Genomic DNA, 26559 nt, shown 5'->3' with positions numbered 1-26559 from the left:
GTCAGTGGCCACACCGACAGGATATGGTAAGTGGGGACTGTGGAACCAGAGTTCTCTGAGATTTATTGGAGGATGATAGCTTCGTGTTTTAAATCAAAATATTAAACAGAAAACAAAAGAAAATAGCAAAAACAAAGAAGAAACCATGTAAAGAGCCAGCAGTTTGTTCTCATTCTTCCTACAATGCTTCAAATTCATTAGCATACAGTTAAGGCCTGTTTATGCACAGTATTTTACAGGACCTCCAACACCTGGCTTCATATTCAGGTTGCCTAAGGGCTATGAAGCCTCAGGTGATTCTGAAGCAGGTTGCAGTTGTGTAGGAGTCCTGCATTATGATCATGTTGCTTAGAGTCGCTTTATACAGGGTATAATTTATACAAACCTAGATGGCATAGAACATCATTCAGTGTGGCCTCAGTGTAGTAAAAAATAAACACTTTTTGAGGTGGGAAGCTGTAGTGTAGAATGGCTGGATGGTTTACATTAACAAGTTACTAAGTATTACATACTATGTTACATCAGGAGTGGTTTATACTAGCATCCCACAAAACTGAGCAATGCTTTCTGCTAGAATGTCAGGATAACCAGGTACATTATAACTTGCCTATCAGAGATTTTCCAACTCTATTACAGTCTAAGAGCATTGTTGTTGACTGCATATTGTTTTGCTGTTTTTAACAGACGCGTTAAAGTCTAGGAGCAGGAATGATAAGGTCCTATCAGAAGAGACAAGGAGTAAAGTGTTTGGTAAGCCTGACTTAGTAAAGGATTTTGAGAAAGAACAGGTCTGGAAAAATCGAGTCATATGTGTGAATTACAGGACAGCATCTTTTAGTTTCAAGCTCAGAGCCAAAGCAATTATCTAGAAGGGGAAGTATGTTACACCCTACTACGTGTTAATTTTTTCTTCAGAGTAACAGCTTGTAGGCTCTTACCAAAGCCTGACAGGAGTGAGTGACAGGTAGTTTTTTAAGATAGGACCTAGTTCTACATCCTGCGCTTTCCCCATTATCTGCCACACAGCAGCCATTGTGTGTGAAACACATAACGACCACGCAAATTCTGATGAGGCTTGAGAAATAGCCTAAACACATACTAAAGCATAAGTGAGGTGTATTTTAATGACAAATAGAATGTACTACTGTAGTACTTTAAAATAAGAGAACATCCTATTCACTTCAAGTATTAATAACATAAGACTTTCAAATCGGTTTAGCAAGTGCTGAAGTTTGAAAGGAGAAAGAACTGAGTGGAAAGTTGTCCTGTGAGGCTAAGTGAAATAAAGGGAACAGTGTACAATTCTAAGTCCAGAGTGCTTTATATAAATGCAATTCAAGTTCATTTGAAAAGAAAGGCATATGTTAGGAAGTAGAGGGAGAATTTACTGGAACCAAAACTTATTCAGCATACTCTGACAGTTTGTTGTCTACTAGTAAAATATTTTGATTATAGAAAATTCATATGAACTCCCCTAAAATAGTTTTTAAATATTGGGACAAAGAAAACAGTCCTGAAAAAAAATGTTAAGTTTGTAAACAAAAGCATTTTAACAATAGCACTGTCAAAAAACATGATTAATATTCCTTTAGGAATCCCATTTTAAAAACAAAATGGGCTAAAGAAACTGCGCAGTCAGTAAAATGCTTGCTTTGCAAACACACGAGCCTGAATCTAGTTCTAGAACCTACCATGCGAAGGTGAAGACCAGCTAGAAATTTTCCCGTCTCCCTTCTCCCCAGTGCAACCTGGCTAACACAGCAAGACCCAGTCTCCAGAACTCTTCAGTTACTATACATATAGTATAAACCTACAGTTCTAGGTCAGATGACATATTTAAGGAATCATTCTCTAAAAACTTTTATTTTCAAGAAATGAAAGAATTGTACAATACCCAGCTGAAGGCAGAGGCAGTGGACTGCCAAGGCCGCAGAGGAATGGCAACAGGAACTGAATTTTCCTTCCATCATTGTATGGCTGTAGGTACACATGGAACATTTTTAGGCCAGCTTTTTGAAACTCTGAGTTCATGTAAACATCCCAGGAGATTGTGATTTTTGTCAGGACTCCATTGGTGTCTGGGAGCTCCCACTCCCGCAAGGGCCACTAACACATAAGCCTTTCGCATTGCCAATAACCAGTCTCTCCCGTCTTCCAAATGTTTCATTCACTAAAAAGAACCATGAGATAAGGAGGTAAGGACTACAGTCTTATCAGTAAATTTATATTTAATAGAAAGTGAGAAAGTAGCCAAGTTGTAAGCCTGACCAAATGAGTGAATCTTCATTTTTTTTTTCCTTTCTTTTGAGACAAGGTTTTTCTGTAGCTTTGGAGCCTGTCCTGAAACTAGCCCTTGTAGACCAGGTTGTCCTTAAACTCATACAGATCTACCTCCTGGGATTAAAGGGCATGTGCCACCACTGCCCGGCCCTTAATCATCGTTTTGTACTTTGCCCCAGAGCTTAAATCTGCCTTGGAACAGGGCTCTGGTACAGATTTATATATAATCTCTACACATTTCATGTCTATGAATTCAAATTAGCAACCCGAACAAATCTTAGGATCCTTATCATCTAGGGAGAATTTAGTGGAGACATCCTGTCTACAGGACACAGTAAGTAGTAAGGCAGTGGTGGCATTACACCTGTAATCCCAGCACTCCAGAGACATAGGCAGGCAGACTGTGAGTTGGAAGCCAGCCTGGTCTACAGAGCGAGTTCCAGGCAGCTACACAGAAAAACCCTGTCTCAGAAAAGGGGGGGGGAGGGGGAGAGCACGACGGGACAGTAAGTTAACACTACTTATCTTGTAGAAAGCAGTTGAGAAATGAACACATTCATGCATTGTGGCACCTGGGAAAGGAAGAAAGGCTCTTCCTTGAGACTGCTACATTTCCTTCTAGCTTGTCCATTTTAGGTGTGAACACAGACTCCCCATTTCTGCAGCAAGGACTACAGGATGCACACTGGGCAGGCCTTTCCCATCCATGATATTCCCACCCGTGCTTAGCCCTTACTCTTTACTTTCACAAAGAGCAGGAGCTTGGAGGTTCTCACCTGAAGATACAGTGCTTATGTCCCAAACGCGAAGCCCCTCCTTCTGACCTCCAAAGGCATAGACAAATGGCAAATCAGGACAACGAGAAGAACAAAAGAGAACTCCCTGGGGAGAGAAGAAAAAAGTCAGTGACTTCCCTCCTTCCAGATAGTTCTAACCTCAGCCCCACTAGATAAGCACTGCCATGAAGCTGGGCATGAGTCACCTGCCTAGGTTGCTGTGTACACCCAGAAACTATTCATCTTTTTAAACAACTGTTACCTTAGATCACTGTGAAGTCTTTTTTTCTGAAATGATCCTTTTGCATATGCGCAGGTGCTCTACCACTGAGCGTGTGTGAGGTCAGAGGACAACTTGTACGAGTTGTTTCTTTTTACAGTGCCATCTCTCCAGACCCCCTTAGATTAAGAAACTTTCAGCATTGCTGTTCTTAATACTCGATATTAGAAATATGCATTACTGAAAGTATGAATGAGAAAAATAGGAAATCCTTTCATGTGATAGCATTTGTTATTAGGATAAGTACGAAATCACGTAGTCATTTACACATAAGCTTAAGATCGAATTAAGAAAGTTCACGGCCCGAATGCACGTGGTATTTGACAGCTGTGGTGCTCTTCTGTGCTCTACACGTTGCTCATGTAACTCAGCGCTCACAGTAAGCACCCTGTTCCGCTTTGTGCGCACACGCACACAATCAACCAATAACTCAAGTGCTGAAGTTCTAAAATTTTAAACAGTGGCCACTTCTTATGTCCCTTCCCCCATTCTTGATCCTGTCAAGTGACACTTAAGCTTGTGACCCTGAGGAGTTCAGATAGTAACTGAATTCTTTAAAATACCTAAGTTAGACGAGCAAACAGGTCAGAGCCACAATAAAAGTGTCAGGAGATGCTCACCATTTTCATGTCTCTAGAATGAACGAGACTTGGCCTGTCTCCTAGGATGTCCCAGATCTTCACATATTTGTCTGCTGAAGCAGTCACAAGGCAGCCCTTGATCTGACTGCTCAGCTCAAGACCTGGAAGATAAGATTAGTTCAGGAGCTACTGTCTGAAATTTAGACTTATTTTGTCATAACTTAATGCATTGGAAAGAAACATCACTCTTGCTCACCAGAGATTTCATCGTTGTGTGCATTAAGCGTAAAAATTGGCTTGTCTGAACGCGCATCCAGATTATACACAAAGCCGTCATCTGTACTGGCCTGCAGCATAAAGGATGGGCAAGACCATGTTATATGACAATAAAATTTGGCAGTGGAGAAGTGTGTAAATTATAGTAAATATAGAATTTAGTAGAAATTAAAAACAGACACGAGAACTTTGCACGAGCTACATTTATGAAGGAGAGAGTGGGATTGGGAACTCAGAAGTGCATTCACTGTACTGGGCAGGAGGAATACCTGGGCTGGGCTGGCACAGAGGCTGGCTGAGGGCCTCTGCTGCAGGTGTGAGCTGAGGGGCGCACAGAATGAGAGGCAGAGGAGGAAAGAAGATGGATGTGGGGAGCAAATAAGGAATTTAGAGGAATGGTGTGATCAGATCAAGTCTCAGCACTGCCACAGCAGGGTTCTGACAGAGGAAAATAAGCTCTGAGGCTCAAGAACTGGGGGCAACACCAGCACAGGAAGAGGTGGGATAAGTGAGGCCTAAGATTGGAACTGGCTTCAATTCCCAGCATCCACATGGTAGCGCAGCCATTAACTGTAGCTCTAGGTGATTTGATGCCATCTTCCGGCCTTCACAGGCATTGCATACACATGGTACACACAGGTAAAATACTCATTAAAATGAAATAATATGACAAACCAGAAAAAAATCCTTCAAAATCCTCTATCCAAAAGCTGGATTCAGGGGTGAACATAAGTATGATGCATTAATCTCATGCGCCCCAGGGTGAAATGACTAGGTACCTCTACAATTGGTGTCGTAACAGCACCAATTCTTGTACATATTGTGCCAGTGATTTGCAATGCAGTTCCTCAAGTGGGAGCCTGCAGAGTAGGAGCTGGCTGTAGTGGCATTTCATTTGTATTTTAATAAATAAATAAAGCTTGCCTGGAGATTAGAGAGTGTAACAGCCCCACTGTCAGCCTTACAGACCAGGCAATGGTAACTGACCTGTAATTCCAGAATTTTGGTGGAAGTTAGAAGGGTGTTATTACAGGCTAAGGTGTGGTAGCAGCCAGTAATCTCAGCACTCTGGAGACAGCCAGAATGGATGGAAACTGCGGGTCACCTTAGGCTACATATTCTTTTTTTGGGAGGGGGGGGGTACAGTCTTTGATCTTATGGTGAAAACACATGACCTTCTCAGAAACACTGTTTGAAAGCTTAATTTCTCACAAAGTTGTCCTAAAACTAAAAAGTGTTCTTTTCTTGCTCAATTTCCTAATTAGCTAGACTGGAACATTTTACAGTTTGTACATAAAGAAGCTGTGATACATTGCTATAAGCTCTAAAGAGGCTGAGGCAGAACAATTACTTTGAGGCTAGCCTGGGATACAGTTACACTGTGTCCCAGAGTAGAAGAAGTGAAGGGGGGAGAAAGCCAGTATAGGCTAAACACACTTGGAAATGGCAAGCCTATCTACCGACCAACTTTTCAGGTTTTTTTGATTGGGGTGGTTACAAATTAGGAACACAGTTTTATGTTATACAGCTAAGAATACTTAAAAGCATTTTCATTATTTTCCCATAAACATGATTGCACACTAAATATACTATAAGGCACAGCTTGTTTAAAATGCATGTGTGTATACATTATATTTTCTTAGAAACATGGGCATTTAACATCACTTTGACTTCTGCTTTCACATGTTTTCATGATGGCTACTTTATATCAGGCTTCCTATTATCAAAGAGAAAGCTAGTGAATGAACACATAATACACATGAACTAAGTCTGCAAACTAAAAACAAATAAAACCAGTTTGTTTTTTTTTAAGGGTGACAACAGAACACACGAAATATTAAAGCAAAAAGAGAAGTACACAGTGGGGACCATTGAGGGCAAAGGATACATTAGGAAAAGTAAGGGGCATGGTGGGGAACAAAAAGTCAACCAAAATGAAGCCTAAATGAAAATGCCACAAAGCAGTAGGTGGTAGTGGCACACACCTTTAGTTCCAGCACTCAGGAAGCAGAGACAGGTGGAGCTTGAGCCAGCATGGTGTACGGAGCGAGTTCCAAGACAGCCAAGACTACACAGAGAAACCTTGTCTCAAAAACAACCAAACCATCCAAACTAACTAAAAGGAAATGCCACAAAGAAACCTGTTAACTTGTATGCTAATCAAAAGACAAACACCTCCTGTCTTTTGAGCAGCGTTATTTCTCAGAATGCACTCCTATGGATTGCGACACTAGGACTTTGTTTGACATTAGTGAAATCTTTGGAAAGTCTTTGCTATTGATCATCTCTAGAGTTCCATTACGCATAAGGATTTGAGTAAGAGTATCTTTTGGACTGATTAACTATTGAAAAACACCAGAAATAGGTAGGAGCAGGAGGACCTGCAAGTTCAGGTCCTACCTCAAAATCTTGAAACAGTATTATGATGGTTAATATCTCAAAAGAACTAGTATGTAGTAAAATGGCTAGAAATATAATACGAAGCACACTGGAATAGGTGAAAATTAGCTAAGTCATTCACAAGCTACCTTTTTTTTTGTAGTTAAGCCATTATATTGTTAAGAAACAGTGTTTTTCAATTCTAAGACCCAGAAGCTTCACACTTCTAAACAGAGAAAATGCTTTTCTGAGACTATCTCATAGGAATTAGAAAAAGCAATGTGCATATTCTTACCAAAAAATGACATGGTGAGAAGTGGTTCCAGGTCACTCTCTCGATCTGCCCACTGAACCGCCACAGACGATGGTTCTGGTTTGGATTTCGGCAGTCATACAGAGCCACTGACCTGCACACATTGCAGGCCATGATAGGGTCAATGTATTTTAGTGAAATGGTAACACAGCAACATTGTGAATTCAGAATTCAAACATTTAAAGCCCGTTTTAAGGTTCTAAAGATAAAAAGTTTTTATTGTACTTATGCTGTGTGTGCAGGTGCCCATGTAGTTCAGAAGATATTCAGTCCCTTGGAGCTGGAATTACAGGTGGCTCTAAGCAATCATTTAGAGGTGCTAAGAATAAACGTAGGTTTTCTGTAAGAGGAACAAGTTCTCCTAATGACTAGACCATCTCTCTAGCCCACTAGACTCTTCATTTTCTATTTTGGATTTATTTATGTATATGAATGTTTTGCCTGCATGAATGAATGTGCATCGTGTGTGTGTGTGTGTGTGTGTGTGTGTGTGCGCGCGCGCGCGTGCAGTGCCCATGGAGGCCAGAGGGGCATCAGATTCCCTGGAACTGGAGATAGACATGGCTGTGAGCTACCACGTGGGTGCTGGGAACTCAAAGAGGATCCTTTGAAATAACAAAATGGATCTAGCCATAGCACTTCCCTAGTCAGGTTATTGTTCTTGGGAAACTCAGGGATACGGTCTTACGTTGTGGCATTTCATTTGTATTTTAATAAATAAAGCTTGCCCGAAGATCAGAATAAAAGAGCCCCACTGGTCAGTCTTACAGACCAGGCAGTGGTGACACACACCTTTAATCCCAGAAGCCACACTAGCTGCCACAGAAACCGGGCAGTACATGCCTTTAATCCCAGCACTAGAGAGGACTATAAGACAGGAGGAGATAGCTCTCACAGTCTTATTCTGAGATTCCTGAAGGCAGGGTTGTCATTTCAGACTGAGGTAAAGGTAAGTGTCAGTGGCTGGCTGTTTTCCTTTTCTGGTCTTAAGGGTTGAACCCCAATTTCTGTCTCTGAGTTTTATTAATTGAGCTTTGGTCTTATTTTTCACAAATCACACTGCAGTAGGATCACTGTATCTAGAGTAAACATTAAGAGTGTATGGTTGTTTTCTAGGAGTACTTAGACCCTAAAGAAATAATTGTGAAAAAACAAGAGAGTGTACTCTTATCTACAGAGTTGTTTTTCTTTTTTCTTTTTCTTTTTTTGGTTTTTCGAAGACAGGGTTTCTCTGTAGCTTTAGAGCCTATCCTGGAACTAGCTCTTATAGTCCAGGCTGGCCTTGAACTCACAGAGATCCTCCTGTCTCTGCCTCCCGAGTACTGGGAGTAAAGCTGCACCACCACTGCCCGCCCGAGCTTTACAACCTTTGCCTGACTTTGTCACAAGATGACCCTAGCACACCTGGAGCGCGTTGAATTACTGCCTGCCACAAACAGTACATAATAAGGATTAAAGTTCCAGGACCCTCAGAAAACACAGATAAGATCAGGGGCTTTGGTATGCGAACTTGTGGTAAAACTTTTGTGTAATAATAAATAAGCCTTTGCATGGCTATTTGAGGTTCAGTCCACAGAAACTGTTCCTGTTGCCAGAGAGCCTAAAATTACATTCTGGTGTGACCACCTTTCTTTGACTGACATTCTATGGAAACAAATTCTTGTAAAAGATAAGAAACCAAAGCAAAGACTGCTGACTGGTTTGATTTCTACTAGCCACCCTCCCCTCAGACGCAATCTGCAGAAAGGAGAACACGTGTCCAGGGCTCCTGCAGTTGCCTGTAGTATCTCCAACCATATTCCAATTAGATTAATTTCTCCTGTACCCATGGCTTCTGCCAAGTGATATATGAATGCTCCCCATGGAAGAAGAGCACATCTTCCAGTCCATGTAACATGCATGTTTCACGGCAGGAAAAGTACACTAATTCCAAACCAAACCTCGAAAAGCCTTGGTTTCTCTGCCTTTGGAGAATTGTCTCCGTTTAGCCTAAGCAAGCCACTGTGAGCAGTTACCAGCTGAATCAAGTCTACATGGGCAGAATCTCAAATGGCATTAATAAATGTTTGCTTTAAATCATCAAGTATGGGATTGAGTACATCACAAAAATGGCTAACTCATACATCCTTTAAAAACCAGAGAAGTTGCTAGTAGTTAGATTACTATGACAAAACCACATTTCTTTTGACAGGGAATGAAGGATCAATGGCTGAAAACTAGCAGTAATAATCTAAACATGTAGCTACCTCAGTAGTACAGCTTGACTAAGATGGCTCCTGTCTGGTCTCGTGCAAAGTGCGTAACAGCTCTTTTGAGCTACCCCACCCCCATCCCAGACCAAGTATTAGTTTAAGCATAGTACAAAGTGCTTTCTTACTTATCATATGACCCAGAAATCAGAGTTTGTGCTTCAAATGGATGAAACTGCAGAGTCTGGACCTAAAGGGAAGAAGAATAAGAGAAGAGATCTATCTTTGCCCACTCTGAGTAATAACAGTGCTACTGTGTGCTGAGACAGACTACGTATTCCCCTCTTTGAAATTCCAATACTGTGCAATCTGCTGCAGGGTGTTGTTTTGTTTTTTGGGAAGGGTCTCACTATGTAGGCCTGGCTGGTCTGAAATTTGCTACACCAGACTGGCCTAAAGGCCCTGAACTCAAGAGTTTCACCTGCCTCTTTCAATTGCTCATATTAAAGGTGTAAGCCACCATGCTTAGTCAAGAAATCAGTTACTGGGCTGGAGAGATAGCTCAGAGGTTTGGAGCACTGACTGCTCTTCCAAAGGTCCTGAGTTCAATTCCCAGCAACCACATAGTGGTTCACAACTATCTATAATGAGATCTGGTACCCTCTTCTAGCATGCAAGCATACATGGAAGGAATGTTGTATACATAAATAAGTCTTTTTAAAAAAAAGTTACTAAATACTCAAAAAGGAAAACCATATTCTTAAATAATGGCTAGCACTTACAGGAATACCACAGTGCTCCTCGAACCCTAGTACGCAATACTTGCATCCCTCAGGATAAAGGGGAGAAAAGTAGAATGGATTGGGCAAGTGCACAAGCTTCAACGTCCAACTGTTTTCAGCTCAGTACCCTCAGCAGAGTTTTGTAGTTATACATCCGCTACAACCTTTCTTTACTACTGTGTAACTGACAACCATACCCCTTTACCCCCAGGATCCTCCATGAGCATATCACAGGGCATTAATGTTCCTGGTTTCTGTAACATTAAAGGATTCTATCTGTTACATAGGGCTCTGTGAACCTCAGTGGTTTAACTACTGAAAGCACTTTGTAAATCATAAATCCATGTACAAATGTCCAGATTATGTTAGCCAGTAATCTGCAAGATTGTTTAGAAGCCCTTTATCCACTAAGTCACCATACCTTGTCTGTGTGTGCAGTAAGCCTGGCTGCTGGCTTCCCCACAGACATATCCCAGAGAATTACAGTGCTATCTGCTGATGCACTTCCCAGCACATTTCTGAGAATGGGAAGAAACAAATTAGAGAAATTGTTCTAAAAAACAAAGCAGTAAATATAAGGAATTCACTTATAATCACAGCAGTAAAATATCAGGAATTCAAAAAACAAAACGAAGACTTACATCCTGAAAATTACCAAAGACTATCAAAATAAACGAAAGACTGTCAAAGTGGAAAGACCCTTCTTCATTTGTACTGGAAGACATAATATTGTTGGGTTGGAAATGGCACCTACAGGCTGAGCTACAGGCTGATTAGATTTGGCCATACACAATGACAAGAGTAAACCCACTCTGCTCAAAAGCTTACTTCACTTCAGTAGAAAGTGGCAAGCTGATTCTGAACCTTCTGTGCCTGTACAAGGGACCCATAAAGAAACCTGGGAAGTGCACAGTTTTCAATTTTTAAATGGAAAAGTTAATCAAACAGAAGTAACTTTCAGAAAATACATTTTGTTGTGAACTACTGGATGTGGGTGCTGAGAATCAAATTCAAGTCCCTCTGTAAGCAGTGAGTGCTCTTAACCACTGAGCCACTTCTCAGGCTGGGCAGTGCCACGTCTGTCACCACCCTCTCCCCTCAAGGGTTCTTCTATATAGCCCTGGCTGTTCTGAAACTCAGAGGTCCACCTGCCTCAACCTCCCAAGTGCTGGGATTAAAGGTGTCCATTGCTTTTTTAAGATGTGCTCTCACTATGTTGCCCAGGTTGTCTCAAATTCTGTGTTCATGCAGTATTCCTGTCTCAACTTCCCAGTTAGCTGGAACTATATGCCTGCTGCCCACTTAGCTGTGGCTGTGTTTTTAATCTGCATTTCTCAGTGATTGGTATTTTTCATTTATAAAATTGCCAGGACAATTAAATGTTCAAGTTGGATGAATGATGACCATATTTTCAATTAATGATTCAAAGACAATGGAATATCCTTGTGAAAAAGTTCGAACCCCAATCTCACTCAGCAACCACACACATCAAAACAGACAGCAGACTTAAATATGGGACCTAACAGTAAAAATCTCAGAACAACATGCTAATATAAATTTTGATGCTGGGTTAGGAAACGGTTTCTGGAGTGCAACAGCAAACACATAATAAAAATAAACTGGACACCAGCAACATTAAAATGGTTTTCCAAAGAAAATGAAAAGACGATATGTCCATAGTGCAAATCATTTCTAGTTAAGTATTACTTTAGAATATATTAGAGACTTTTACAGCTCAATTAGAAATTTCCCACCAAGAAGGTATACATAATGGTCATCGAGCACAGAGCCTCAGCATCGCCAATCACTGAGAAATGCACGTAAAGTTCAGCTGAATGGGAAGCTGAGGCAGGAATACTGTTTTTGAGTGCAGGGTTTGAGAGAACTTGGGCAACATAGTGAGACTACACCTTAAAAAAACATGCCAGGTGTAGTGGTGTACGCCTTTAATTCCGGAACTTGGAAGGCAGAGGCAGGTGGATCTCTGAATTTGAGAACAGCCTGGTCTACATAGTTCCAGGACAGCCAGAGCTATATAGTGAGACCCTGTTTTGGAAAAAAAAAAAAAAGAAACAAAAAACATTCCAAATACTTTTGACAAGAAGTGGAATGGTGCTTGCTATGGCTGAGGGGTGAGGGATGCAGGGTTTTGTTATTATAAGGTACAGTTTCAGTCTGGAAGACAGAAGATCTGAAGATGGGTGGGGTGGCAGCTGCACAGCTGTGAATGCACTGAATCACCCAACTCCACAAGGGCTCAAGTGGTGACATTATGCTGCAGATGCTTGACCATAACTTAAGGCGATTACGTGGGTGATGTTCGAAAATGAAACAGTGAAAATACTGTTTGGTAAGAAGCAACAGTACACCCTGTGGCGTCACTGGTACCGCAGTACACATTTCCCAGTTGATGGCAGTGATGGTACATGGCACCCAGGTTTTATTTTGTTTCTTTTTTTGAGACAGGGTTTCTCTGTGTAGTCCTGGCTGTGCTGGAACTCGCTGTGTAGACCAGGCTGGCCTTGAACTCACAGATCTTCCTGCCCCTGCCTCTGGAGTGCTGGGATTAAAGGTGTGTGCCATCACCCCCTGGCTGGTCCCTAGGTTTGTAAAGGGCCCCATGGCAAAGTCTGCTAGGAAATGTGGGGCTGCCACTGAACAGCACAGCTGCTGCCCTGGAGTGGTGCATTCAGCAGGAAAGGGGAACCATGGGCCCAAAGGCCCTAGCACAGGAGGTAGACAGTGTAGCCGAAAACGAGAACAATCTGCATCATATGAACGCCATCTTCTTACCTGACTGTCTTATTCCAGGAGAGGTCAAGGACAGCATCAGTGTGCCCTTCTGCTGAGGAACTCTGTAATAATTATTTTAATTAATTTTTTTGTATTGAATGTCACCCACCACAAACTGCCTTAACTTTATCATGGTAAATATTCTTTTCAGAAAGGAACTATAGCAATTTATGATCTACGTCAACACTGCCTTTCACTTCTTTCCAAACCTACTTTAAAAACTACAAGATATTACAGATTTTTTTGAATACATCACAAAAGCGCTTCAAAACAAGCATTTAGTATAGAGCTACTCCAGGTGAATGCGCATCACCCAACTCATCTGTTCTATATTACATGCCAACACGTTTCATACAACATAAAATACACGGGCTTTCTGAAATTAGAAAAGTACGTTAACTTGTAACTTTCTGTCTTGTTCCACCAAGACTATTTGATTGTAAAAACATATGTTCTTATACCCTCCTCTCTAGTAACTTAACCCAATTTGTCTTTTAAAATCTATTTTTTACCTTCTTCCCTTTCTTCTTCTTCTTCTTTGAAGTCTTACTTCCCAAGGTGAAGACCGGCTCTAGAGAGTCCACTATGTCCAGGTCCCACACCTCGATGACAGGGGTCATGTTTCCCACAGCAATGTAATTTCCTACGGGAAGAAACAACGCACCTTTGACAATAAACCAGCACCACACCTGCCACTCCAGCATGTCACCCTGGGGAGTGGCTTGAGCAGTGAGTCTCAAACCCACTGCGTCATCTTGGAGTCCTGCAGCTCTAGCAGCTCCCACTCCCTACCATCGCTGAGCTGCTTTTGAGAGCTGTATTCTAGCAATAAAGGCTCAATCCTTTGGCCTCAGTTATGAAACTTATTGTAGTTAAGCAACAACTCTTGCCCTGTTCTCCATGGACGGCAGGACAAGGTCACTTGTTGCTCTTGCAGGGACAAGGAACAAGTGAGGCTGAGCCTTGCACATATGATAAAGTCATCACTACCATGTGTTTACTGTTACTGAGAAGCATCAACAGGGCAACTAAGGGTGTGAGGTGTGGCTGGAAAGGCCAGCATGAGAAGCCAGTTACCTGGGACAAGTGTCTCTGGTTTACTTTATCTGCTTTCCTTCTTTCTTTTTTCTTTGTGAGACCAGGTCTCACTTATAGTCTAGGATGGCTCCAGCTCCCACTACCATTCTGTACCAGGCTCATTCGAGTGTTTCCCAAGACTGGTTACATCCCTAAATTCCAGCTGGTAACAAGACACCACTTTACACTGGGTTTTCACGAGATCCAATAATTCCATAATCAAAAAAACCTTTCAGATAGTATCGTTCAGCCCACAGTGTAGCAGCTTATCCAAACCGTGGAGGAACACAGACCCCACGTGATTAAGTGACACTACACTAGTATCACTTCATAAACTATTGTCAACAACTCTGACCCACGCAGAACAAACAATTTTTCCAATTACCAGTAGAAGCATCTGGGCTAGGATCAAAGTTCAGCCATTCTACGCTCAGAGGGTACGCCGACAGGAGGATGTCGTGGTGTACATAGAAAGACTCTTCTTCCTGATTGTAAACTGAAAGGATGGGAAGAGAGACTTCAGAAATCACACCCACCCCACAAGAACTCTCTCCTATTGAAATGAGACAGGTCATGGTGACTACTGCCACAGAAAGTCTGTCTGTCCAGTCTAATACATTCTCACCCGCTTCATTTTCCATCAACATTGCCAGCCAGATAAATGGGTCTATTGTCTACTTCATTACAAAAAACACTCTACAGGGAGGATTGACATTACCTGCTAAAGGTCTAGCTGATTTTACATCCAAAAGAAGAAACAAAAATAACCTTGGAGAAAAATAACTGTATTTAGAAACTTAAATGCCTACCAAAAATTATTTCAGTATTTCAAGAGTTTATGAAAACTAACAGTCTAGACGAACACCCTTTCAACTACAGCGACTCACAGAAGTAGCTCTTTAACTACCACATACGTCACGAGACGCACAGGATGGCGTGACAGGAGTACAGTAGATGAAGTCCTACTTGCCCTTGTCAGACTCTTTACTGAGGTAGAAGTGAGAAAATAGTAATGTTTTACTTATTTAAACTTTCAGATCTGATCATGGGACAGATTCTGGGACTGGAAATGTCACGTCAAGTTCTATCACATTAGCTCCTGCTGAGCAGGCATGGTCCTGAAAAAAACGTTAGCTGTCACCAATGTGCTCAGTGCACAATGTAAATTAAACTGGCAACTCAGATTTCATTTTTTTTTTAAATGGACAGTTTTTGTTTTGTCTTGTTTTGAGACAGAATCTTGGTACTTGGCCAGGCTGGCTTCTAAGTTGCAAGGCTTCTCTTATCTTAGCCTCCCAAATGCTGGATTATAAGCCTGCACCACCACTCCCAACTATAAATTGGTCTTAAAAAGAAAATTAACCTACGTTGTTCTCAGTTAACACATATAAAATATCAGAGTTTAAAAACATCAGAATTAGAACAATATATTATATATGCTGCTGAAAGCCTTATTTTTGAAAAATTTCTAATACTGATAGAACAGAATCATCTGCGGGGTAAAATGGACCTAATTATAGGCTTCCTATAGACTAGTGGTTCTCAATCTGTGGGTTGCAACCCCATTTTTTGGGGGGGGAGAGGGGTGTCAAACAACCCTTTTACAGGAGTCACTGAGACTACTGGAAAACAAAGATATTTACATTATGATTCACAACAGGAGCAAAACTACAGTTATGAAGTAGCAACAAAATACTTTTATAGTTGAGGATCACTATAACATGAGGGACCTTACTAAAGGGGCTGCAGCTTTAGGGAGGTGGAGAACCACTGCTATAGACAGCCTTGAAGGTCCACAGGAGCTACAGAAATCCAATCACATGGTGGAAGAAAAGACCAATTCCTGCAAGTTGTCCTCTGATACAACACACACACGGGGGGTGGGGGGGGGTTGGGTTCAGCAAGTAAAAGCTCTTTGCTGTGTGCCACGAAAGCCTGAGTTCCACAAAGTAAGGAGGGAGTGAAACAAGGGGCTGGGAGTCTCAGCGTTCAGTGTAACATGCTTGCTTAGCATGTTAATGCAAGACCCCTAGGCTTGACACCAAACCCTGGGGAAAAAAAAACAGAACAAAAAACCCCAAACTAAAACACACACAAAAAATGTAACTAATGAAGTCACTAGGATAGGCCAATAAGCACCAAGACTAAAGGTTTTTTTTTTAAAACTGTGACTGTGTCTCAACCGAGCCATCTCCACAATTTCAGTTTCAAGGTGGACAATAGAAGATGGACTGAGATGGACTGAAGGAAGCTCCAGAGGTAGGTGCTCAGAGGAATGACAGAAGAAAGAACAAAGGAAAACACAGGGCAAAGTATCCTACATACTCTGGAGATATCTTTTTCGTATATAAAATATAAACTATTTCACACTAAAAATACCGAAGTCCAGTAAGTTATTAGTGTTAATAAAAAAAAAAAAACCTGCTATAGGGCTGGTGATGGAGCTGCGTGCCTATCTGCTATGAGGTCATGAGTCATTCCCCGCACTGAAAAAAAAAATCTGATTTAAAATTTTCTAAGCAGATTCCTTTAAATCTTTCGTCTGGCTTAGGTGCAGGTATTTTCTGAACTGAAAAAAGTGACCAAGATGGTTTTGGTCAAAAAGAGAACATGGTGGCTGGGGAAGAGATGACTCAGTGGTTAAGGCAGCACTGTTGAGGGCCCAGGTTCAGTTCCCAGCACCCACGTGGTAGCTACAAACCATTTGTAAAGACTCTAGTTCCAGGGTATTGGATGCCCTCTTCTGGCTTCTATGGGCACTGCATACATCTGGTACATAAGTGCAGACACATTCATATGTGTAAAATTAATTTAAGAAAAAAAAAAACTCTGTGTTGAATTAGGAAGAAAACAATGTTCTATAAAGGAAGCTATTACAAACAGCTTTATGAAATGCAGGACAAGGTCACTTAGTGCTCTTGCAGAGGACCCGGGTCTAATTCCCAGCATCCACACAGTTGCTCACAACTGTCTGTAACTCCAGTTCCAGGGATCTAACACCCTCTTCTGGTTCCCTTGGGCACCAACCACGTAGGACCTGGCCTCTAAAGCTGCACAAGTGACCACATGGAAAGCTTTTTAGCAGGGCGGCTCCTTTACTCACCATGCACCTCCAGATTGCACTGCTCCTGTTCAGCACGGCCACAGATGATGAAGTTGTCAGTGGGCTTAATCAAGAAATCTTCATGCTCGTATTGTTCCTAAGTGGGCAGGAAACAGTCACTGGCTTGAGGCAGAAATTCAATAAGGTTTCCTAACACCTAGGACCAATCTGAAAACTAATGTAGCTAAACACTTACTGTATCTTTTAGGGTAACATATGGATCTTGATCATTACTGCCATAGACCGTAAGACCCAGCAGAGATTCACCAAGAGTCTCAGCATCTGTAATAAGAATTTACTCATCAAAAGGGAAAAATTAAAATCATCCTGACAAAACCTCAAGACTGCTAGTTCTGGGCTTGGGTCTATTTTTATCATTAACTGTATCAGATTTGGGAAAAGAAGCTGTACAAATTTCAAAGTCATTTTCTGTGTGACAGCTGGAATGCATTCCTCCCTAACTTTAAGAAGTCACAATCTTCCAATGAAATAATTAACTCAAAAATTTAATCCTTTTAGAAAATATTACAACTCTGTTCCGATTCTCAAGCTTGTTCCATACAATTAAAATTCAAGATGCTACAGGCAACTTTTAGAACTGGAAAGAAAGTGTCCTGGGAATGCTGAAATCAATCAACCAGAAAAGGGTTGTTATGGTTTCACAGCTGGCCAGGATGCTCTGCAGGCAGTGCTCTCAACTTAACACTCACTTCCTTCACATCTGCAAAGGAACCTTTATTCCACCTCTGCAAGGGCAGCAGTGAACAGACCTAGAGTAACTGCCACGGTCCGGACGTGAGATTTCCTTCTCTGAAGGCTCTTCTGTTAGGGAAGGGGGATGCCACTGACAAGCTTCTAGGGAGTGATAATCCTCAGAATTCTGACCTAATCAACGGACTAATCCCTGTTGGACTTAAAATAGGATGGCATCATTTCCAGGTGGTGGAGGGCAGGTAAGGCCAGAATGGAAGGCAAATCAAATCCAAGCTCCTTTGAAAAGAAACAACACCTGACTCCACAGCATCATACAGCACAACACTGTTCACAGTACTGCAATCCTTCGTCTCTTGGTGGGGGATCACAACAGCCCCAGCAACCAAAGACATAAAAGTTTAAAGTAGAGGGCACATTAATATAAAAAGCACCATCTTTGGTATTTGTGTTTTCTCCATTCATAATGAATAGCATGTGTCTACAGATCATCACCCACTCACTAGCAATCCTGAGAACAGACTGGGGCGGTGATTTCAATGGGCCGCAGACAACTTTCAAACTGAGCTGATGAGTCTGAGCTGAGCTGTCAGGTCATTTGTTTCTCCAAAGTTGAGAGTTGTTGATTCTGAGAAACTTCTGACAGGATCCAGAGATGCAGAGTAGTTGGGATTTACACATTACAGAGCTCATTAACTGACTCAGGGCGAGGGTGGGCAAGGTGCATCTATCTCTCGCCCTTGAGATTTCAGGTTAATGTTACCTGGGATCATTCCAGAAGGCCACAACGCACACACACACAGCTCCTGCCAGTTCTTTACACTGCCTATGCTAGACGAGCAGCTCTGTACTGTCCTCAGCTCATTATTTCCTCTCATTATCTCGACTGACAGCGCTGGAGCTGCACAGGACTCCCCTGACACAGGCAGGAAAACAGACGGCCTCTCCAGAGCTCAGATTTACTATTAGGTCACAGAGCTCCCTTCTAAACTAGCTCAGGAAACAAGTCCAATCTGGAGGCAAAGGATCTGACCTGAGCCCAGGGACATAAAACATAAAGCTCTGGGATAGCAGTGGGGTCTAGACCGCTACGAGCAGACACAGTAGTGGAGAGGGACCTCTCACCTGGGTCGTCCTCCTCATCATAATTATCCAAGTCGTACTCGGCCAGTTCATCATCATCTAGGGTGTGGTCATCCTGTGGGTCACCATCCTCCAGGGACTCCCTAGGCCGTGCCTGGGTACGGGTACTCCGAGTGCCATCTTCTGAAGGACTACCTGCCTCCTCTTCCTCACTGCCACCTTCTTCTCTGAGTGAAAACAAAAAGGGAAGTCACCAGGGGGCACCTCCCAACATCAAGCAGGTGACACACCGGACGCAGCAACACTTGAAACTTACTGTAATTTTTCTTTTGCTTCAGCGATGAGACGCTTTACTTCCTCTTTACTTAGTTCTACCTACAAGGGAGCAAACACTTCATTAGAGCATATTTACGGAAATCTATTGTATGATGTTTCACTCTTCTTGCTTTTGGGCGGGGTGCCCACCACCCAGCTCCCAAATAAATCAAACACAGAGGCTTACTCTTAGTTATGAATGCCTGGCCTTAGGTTGGCTTGTTTCTTGCCAACTTTTCTTAAATTAACCTGTTTACCTTTTGCTTCTGGGCTTTTATCTTCCTGTTTCTATATACTTTCGTGACTGGATGGGTGGCTGGCCCCTGATGTCCCCCTCTTCTTGTTCTCTTTCTACTTATACTCTCTGCCTGCTAGGCCCACCTATCCTTGCTCCTGCCTCTTTATTGACCATACGTCTCTTTATTAAGACCATCAGATGTTTTAGACAGGCACTAGTAAGACAGCTTCAGAGTTAAACAAATGCAGGTTAACAAAAGTTACACACCTGAAAATAATATTCCCCAACAGAAATCATTAGAAGCCTTTGAATGAAGTCTTCAGGCAAATGTAAACTATAACTTCAACAGCCATCAAGAAAACCTTGCAGAATATCTATGCCCCTAATATAAAAGCACCCACTCATGTAAAAGAAACATTACTGGAACTCAAAGCATACATCAAACCACACACACTAATAGTAGGAGATTTCAACACTCCACTCTCACCAACGGATAGATCAACTATTGTTAAGAAACTTAACAGAGAAATAAGAGAACTGTCAGATGTAATGAACCAAATGGACCTAACAGACATCTATAGAATATTCCACCCAAACAGAAAAGAATATACCTTCTCAGCATCGCATGGAACCTTCTCAAATTTGATCACATAATTGCTAACAAACATCCATAGATACAAAGAAATTGTAGTAACCACCTGTGTACTATCGGATCACCATGGAATAAAGCTAGAATTCAACAACAATTCTAACCCCAGAAAGCTTACAAACTCATGGAAACTGAACAGTCAACTACTGAACCACCCCTGGATCAAGAAAGAAATAAAGAAAGAAATTAAAGTCTTCCTTGAATTCAATGAAAACAAAGACACATCATACCCAAACCTATGGGACAATATAAAAGCAGTGCTAAGAGGAAAGTTCATAGCACTAAGTGCCCACATAAAGAAAACGGAGAAAGCACACATTAGAGACTTAACAGCACACCTGAAAGCTCTAGAAAAAAAAAAAAAGCAGATTCACCCAGGGGGAGTAGAAGACTGGAAATAATCAAACTGAGAGCTGAAATCAACAAAATAGAAACACAGAAAACAATCCAAAGAATCAATGAAACAAAAAGCTGGTTCCTGGAGAAAAATCAACAAGACTGACAAACCTCTAGTCAAACTAATCAAACGGCAGAAAGAGAACACGCAAATTAACAAGATCAGAAATGAAAAGGGGGACATAACCACAGACACAGAGGAAATTCAGAGAATCATTAGATCTTACTACAAAAGCCTGTATGCCACAAAATTGGAAAATGTGAAAGAAATGGATACTTTTTTAGATAAGTACCATATACCAAAATTAAATCAAGACCAGGTGAACAGTTTAAATAGACCTGTAAGTCGCGAGGAATTAGAAGCTGTCATCAGAAACCTCCCTACCAAAAAAAGCCCTGGACCAGACGGTTTCAATGCAGAATTCTACCAGAACTTCCAAGAGGAGCTAATACCTATACTCCTTAATGTGTTTCACAAAATAGAAACAAAAGAGTCATTGCCAGACTCCTTTTATGAAGCTACAGTCACCCTGATACCAAAACCACACAAAGACTTAACCAAGAAAGAGAATTAGAGATGAATCTCACTCACGAACATCGATGCAAAAATTCTCAATAAAATACTGGCAAACCGAATCCAAGAAAACATCCAAAAAATTATACATTATGATCAAGTAGGTTTCATCCCAGAGAGGCAGGGCTGGTTCAACATACGGAAATCTATCAATGTAATCCAACATAAAAATAAACTGAAGGAAAAAAAGCCATATGATCATTTCATTAGATGCTGAAAAAGCATTTGACAAAATTCAACATCCCTTTATGATAAAGGTCTTGGAGAGATTAGGGATACAAGGTTCATTCCTAAATACAATAAAAGCAATATACAGCAAGCCGACAGCTAACATGGAGAGAAACTCAAAGCCATCCCACTAAAATCAGGAACAAGACAAGGCTGTCCACTCTCTCCATACCTCTTCAAGATAGTGCTTGAAGTTCTAGCAATAGCAATAAGACAGCATAAGGAGATCAAGTAGATTCGAATTGGAAAGGAAGAAGTCAAACTTTTGTTATTTGCAGATGACATGATAGTGTACATAAGCGACCCCAAAAACTCTACCAAAGAACTCCTACAGCTGATAAACACCTTTAGCAATGTGGCAGGATACAAAATCAACTCCAAAAAAATCAGTTGCCTTTCTATACACAAAGAACAAAGAAGCAGAGAGGGAAATCAGAGAATGATCACCTTTCATGAAAGCCACAAATAGTATAAAGTATCTTGGGGTAACTCTAACCAAGGAAGTGAAAGATCTATTTGACAAGAACTTTAAGTCTTTGAAGAAAGAAATTGAAGAGGATACCAGAAAATGGAAGGATCTCCCTTGCTCTTGGATTGGGAGGATCAATATAGTAAAAAATGGCAATTCTACCAAAAGCAATCTATAGATTCAATGCAATCCCCATCAAAATCCCAACAAAATTCTTCACAGACCTTGAGAGAACAATAATCAACTTTATATGGAAAAACAAAAAACTTAGGATAGCCAAAACAATCCTAAACAATAAAAGGACTTCTGGAGGCATTACCATCCCTGACTTCAAACTCTATTACAGAGCTACAGTAATGAAAACAGCTTGGTATTGGCACAAAAACAGGGATGTTGACCAATGGAATCGAATCAAAGACCCAGATATTAATCCACACACCTATGAACACCTCATTTTCGACAAAGGAGCTAAAATTATACAATGGAAGAAAGAAAGCATCTTTAACAAATGGTGCTGGCATAACTGGATGTCAACCTGTAGAAGAATGAAAGTAGATCCATTTCTATCACCATGCACAAAACTCAAGTCCAAATGGATTAAAGACCTCAATATTAATCTGACCACACTGAATCTGACAGAAGAGAAAGTGGAAAGGAGTCTACAAGACATGGGCACAGGAGACCACTTCCTAGGTAGAACCCCAGTAGTACAGACAATAAGAGCAACAATTAATAAATGGGACCTCCTGAAACTGAGAAGCTTCTGTAGAGCAAAGGACACTGTCATTAAGACAAAAAGGCAACCTACTGACTGGAAGAAGATCTTCACCAATCCCACATCAGACAAAGGTCTGATCTCCAAAATATATAAAGAACCCAAGAAACTAGACTTTAAAATGCTAATTAACCCAATTAAAAAATGGGGCACTGAACTGAACAGAGAATTCTCAACAGAAGAAGTTAGAATGGCCAAAAGACACTTAAGGTCATGCTCAACCTCCTTAGTGAACAGGGAAATGCAAATCAAAATAACTCTGAGATACCATCTTACACCTGTCAGAATAGCTAAACTCAAAAACACCAATGATAGCCTATGCTGGAGAGGATGTGGAGTGAGGGGAACACTCATGCATTGTTGGTGGGAATGCAAACTTGTGCAACCACTTTGGAAATCAGTGTGGCGGTTTCTCAGGAAACTGGGAGTCAAACTACCTCAGGACCCAGCAATTCCACTCTTGGGAATATACACAAGAGATGCCCAATCATACTACAAAAGCATTTGTTCAACTATGTTCATAGTAGCACTATTTGTAATTGCCAGAATCTGGAAACAACCTAGGTGCCCCTCAATAGAAGAATGGATAAAGAAGGCATGGTACATATACACTTCAGAGTTCTACTCAGCGGTAAAAAACAATGACATCTTGAATTTTGCATGCAAATGGATAGAAATAGAAAACACTTTACTAAGTGAGGTAACCCAGACCCAAAAAGAGGAATATGGTATGTACTCATAAGTGGATTCTAGCCATAAATAAAGGACATTGAGCCTATAATTCGTGATCCTAGAAAAGCTAAATAAGAAGGTGAACCTAAAGAAAAACATATAGTTATCCTCCTGGATATTGGAAGTTGACAAAATTGCCAAGCAGGGGTTAGGAGCACGGGGGTGGGGGTGAGGTGGGGATAAGGGGAGATGGGGGGAGAGAAGGGAGAAGGGGGGATGGGGAGAGCTTGAGGGAATGGGATGGTTGGGATGAAGGAGGGGTGGATGTGGGAGCAGGGAAGTATATATCTTAATTAAGGGAGCCATTTTAGGGTTGGCAAGAGACTTGACTCTAGAGGGGTTCCCAGGTGTCCAAGGAGATGTCCCCAGCTTGTTCTTTGAGCAGCAGAGGAAAGGGTGCCTAAACTGGCCTTGTCCTATAGCCACACTGATGAATATCTTATATATTACCATAGAACCTTCAACTGGTGATGGATGGAGATAGAGACAGAGACCCACATTGGAGCACTGGACTGAGCTCCCAAGGTTCTAATGAGGAGCAGAAGGAGGGAGAACATGAGCAAGGAAGTCAGGACCGTGAGGGGTGCGTTCACCCACTGAGATGGTGGGACTGATCTAATGGGAGCTCACCAAGGCCAGATGGACTGGGACTGATGGAGCATGTGATTAAACCGGACTCTCTGAATGTGGCTGACCGAGAAGCCAAGGACAATGGCGCTGGGCTTTGATTCTACTGCATGGACAGGCTTCATGGGAGCCTTGTCTGTTTGGATGCTCACTTTCCTGGACCTGGGGGGAGCGGGGAGGACCTTGGACTTCCCATAGTGTAGGGAACCCTGGCTGCTCTTTGGTCTGGAGAAGGAGGGGGAGTGGGGGGAGGGGAGGGGAGGAAGGTGGGAGGAGGTGGAAATTTAATAAAAAAAGAAAAAAAAGAAAAAAAAGAAAAAAAGAAAAAGAAAACCTTGCACATTGGTCAAGGCTCGAAATTTAAGTAGGCAGAGCTTGTTGTATTAATTAATCCTTAGGATTAAGATCTCCTCCCCCAATACTGTTCAGAAGTCACATTCATTCTGCTCTGCCTTCCTCGGCATTCAGATAGGTTGATTTTTGCAAAATGGATCTGTGGTAGCCTATTCTTCCAACTATCTCAACTTCCAAGAATACCTCTCTTGTGTTTTTCACGTAACATTGGTCCTCTGCTTTTTTCCCTACCATCACTGCCAAATGCAAATGGATTCTTCCTGGGAACCAATTACACCCTTCAACTTCCCCCATCTCTAATCTTGAGCTCCAGCTTAATTTTCCCAACTTCCAGTAAGATTTCCCGTTTGGGCATCTTTTGTTCTAACAGTTTAAAACTGAGGCCTTCAAAACCGCCATTCCCTCACCTAAACAACGATTCAGTACCTTTAAAACACCTAACACTACTAAATTAAGCTTATAAAAGTCAACAACGGTTTGGTATTGTTTACTTAAGTATGGTGCTGGCCTTAATGGCAGTGCTCCATGACTGACGGTGAATCAATTGCTGAGTTTCTACTAAAGAGCCTCCAGTTCTTCCGTGGCTCATATCGGTAACTCTGTACTTAGGAAACTGAAGCGGGAGGATTGCCTTAAGTCTGAGGTCACAGTGTGCTACAAAAGCAAAAATCGTGTAATACAAGAACGCTCCCAAGGACACCCTATTTTCGGTGAGACAGATTCAGAAATTAAAGGCTAGGAAACACTGGGGAGGCAGGGAGCTCAGACATTCAAGTTTTTGTTAAACAAACATTAGGCCCTAAACTCCATCCCAGAACTCGCTTGAAAACGAGGCGCGGTGACAAGCACACCCGTAATCTCCGCACTGGAGATTACAGGGACACGTGCATTTCTGGTGCCTGTTGGCCAGCCAGTCTATCTCAATACAAAAAAAAAAAAAGTATTTGTATTCTTTGGGGGTGGAGAATGAGAACTAGGGATTTTTAGGACTCCCCATCAAATACTTCAAAAGATGTATATCCCTTTAACAATGAAAGCCATTTCCTTTTGGACAAATTGAATGAGGTGACTGTTGTACCTAGGCTATAAATATGCATTGACGCCCGCTGTAGGCAAAACACCAAAGAAAACAGTGACTAAACACTGTTCTCTGGTGGAATTTACACCTGTAGGGAATACTTCCATCCCTCAACCGCTGTAAAGTCTAGAGAAAAAAAGACCTTTGCCCTATTTCGCTCAAACATATCCCCGGACCCCGAACGCCGCCTGAGCAGCCGCATCCTTTGCCACAGTCTCCAGCTTTTGATCGACTTCTTTCCTTGTCCTCCTAACGTTCTACCCGAATCACCAGGAATTCCTAACCAGCAAGCACCCCGCCCCCTTCCGGGGCATAAACTCCACGTGCTCGCAAATTCGGGGGTGGGGCCGGGTTTCCGGCTCCGGGCCGAGAAAGGGTGAGGTCCCCGCTTTTCTCGGGACACCGAACCACACCGCAAGCGACTACAAGTCTGGCCGACCCAGACAGAGCGTCCATGCGCGGCTCAGGCCCGGCGCGTGCGTCCCAACGCGAGGCCAACCCCGTGAGGGTTCCCGGGTGCCTCACCTTGTCTGGCGTCTCTTTGGCCACGCCGCGGCGGACCCAGGCCAGGCAGGTCACTTGGCGGCTGCGGTTCATGGTCGTCGGCGACAACGCGTCTCAGGCCGGCGGACCTTATCCGGGAGAGACGACGCCGAGCTCCGCGAAGGGGCGGACGGCACGAAAGCTCGGGCGCCTTCTTGACGTCATTCGCAGGCGTCGTAGGGAAAGGGGCGGGGGATTTGCGGGAAGTGGGCGTGGTCATAAGCAGATGGCTGAAGACGGTGATCTGTGTGGTCCGTGCTCCTGCGAAAGTGTCCTCGTGCACACAAAGGAGAAATTTGGTACTCTAAGCTTCCGCCCTTACGTTTCTTTGCTTTCTAACCCCCTACAGTACGGGGTCAAATCCAGAGCCTCGTGCATGGTACGTAAGTGCTCTACCGCAAACTACATCCTCTTCCTCGCCCCACCACCTGCGGTTTTTAGAGACAGTTTCAAACTATGTAGCCCCAGGCTGAGCTGGAACACTGAATCCTTCTGCCCTAGCCTCCAGAATGCTAGAATTACAGGCATTCGTTGAATCAACTTGCCCAGCACTTTCATTACTGAATGTTACTTTCTCCTAGTAAAACATTTAGTACCTAAACCGGCACCGTGGTGTGTGTCTTTAATTCCTTCACTGGAGAGACTGAGGGTTACTGCTGAATGAAAAACAGAAATAAAAGGAGGACTTGGCTGCTCCTAAAGAGGTTGAGGTTTTTATTATAAATATAAGGGAGAACACAGGTAGAGCCAGACCTCTGGGAGAGTCAAGAGTGAACGTGGCCAGGACAAGAGACTAGCCAAGAAGTAAAAGGCAGAAGGGGGGCCATACAGCCAAAATGTCTGGATTACATAGGGAAGAGCCACCAGGGAAAGAGCAGTCCGGCCCTTGGGCTGGAGAGTTTAGAGTAAGGGTTGAGGTAAAACAGCCAGGAGGACCCTGCCACAGATGGGATTGAGG

General features: G+C 42.4%; 1 protein-coding gene across 1 annotated transcript; it reads right to left on the bottom strand.

Annotated features, from left to right (window-relative positions):
* Nucleotides 1-1835: 1835 nt before the first annotated feature.
* Pwp1 (PWP1 homolog, endonuclein) lies at nucleotides 1836-25759 on the bottom strand. Its single transcript, XM_048418901.3, has 15 exons — nucleotides 25584-25759; nucleotides 18940-18998; nucleotides 18666-18850; nucleotides 17026-17111; nucleotides 16830-16926; nucleotides 14112-14222; nucleotides 13162-13292; nucleotides 12650-12711; nucleotides 10278-10374; nucleotides 9263-9324; nucleotides 6868-6979; nucleotides 4174-4264; nucleotides 3957-4078; nucleotides 3057-3162; nucleotides 1836-2170 (listed from the first exon to the last, which is right to left on the bottom strand). Exons 1-15 carry the CDS (start codon nucleotides 25653-25655, stop codon nucleotides 2061-2063), a joined length of 1503 nt encoding a protein of 500 aa, XP_048274858.2. The 5' UTR covers nucleotides 25656-25759; the 3' UTR covers nucleotides 1836-2060.
* Nucleotides 25760-26559: the final 800 nt, after the last annotated feature.

Source organism: Myodes glareolus, chromosome 26 (assembly GCF_982192425.1).
Source record: "Myodes glareolus chromosome 26, mMyoGla1.1, whole genome shotgun sequence".
NCBI classification, from domain to species: domain Eukaryota; kingdom Metazoa; phylum Chordata; class Mammalia; order Rodentia; family Cricetidae; genus Myodes; species Myodes glareolus.
Note: the sequence above shows the minus strand (reverse complement) of the source record. Positions and strands in the feature narration are given on the sequence as shown.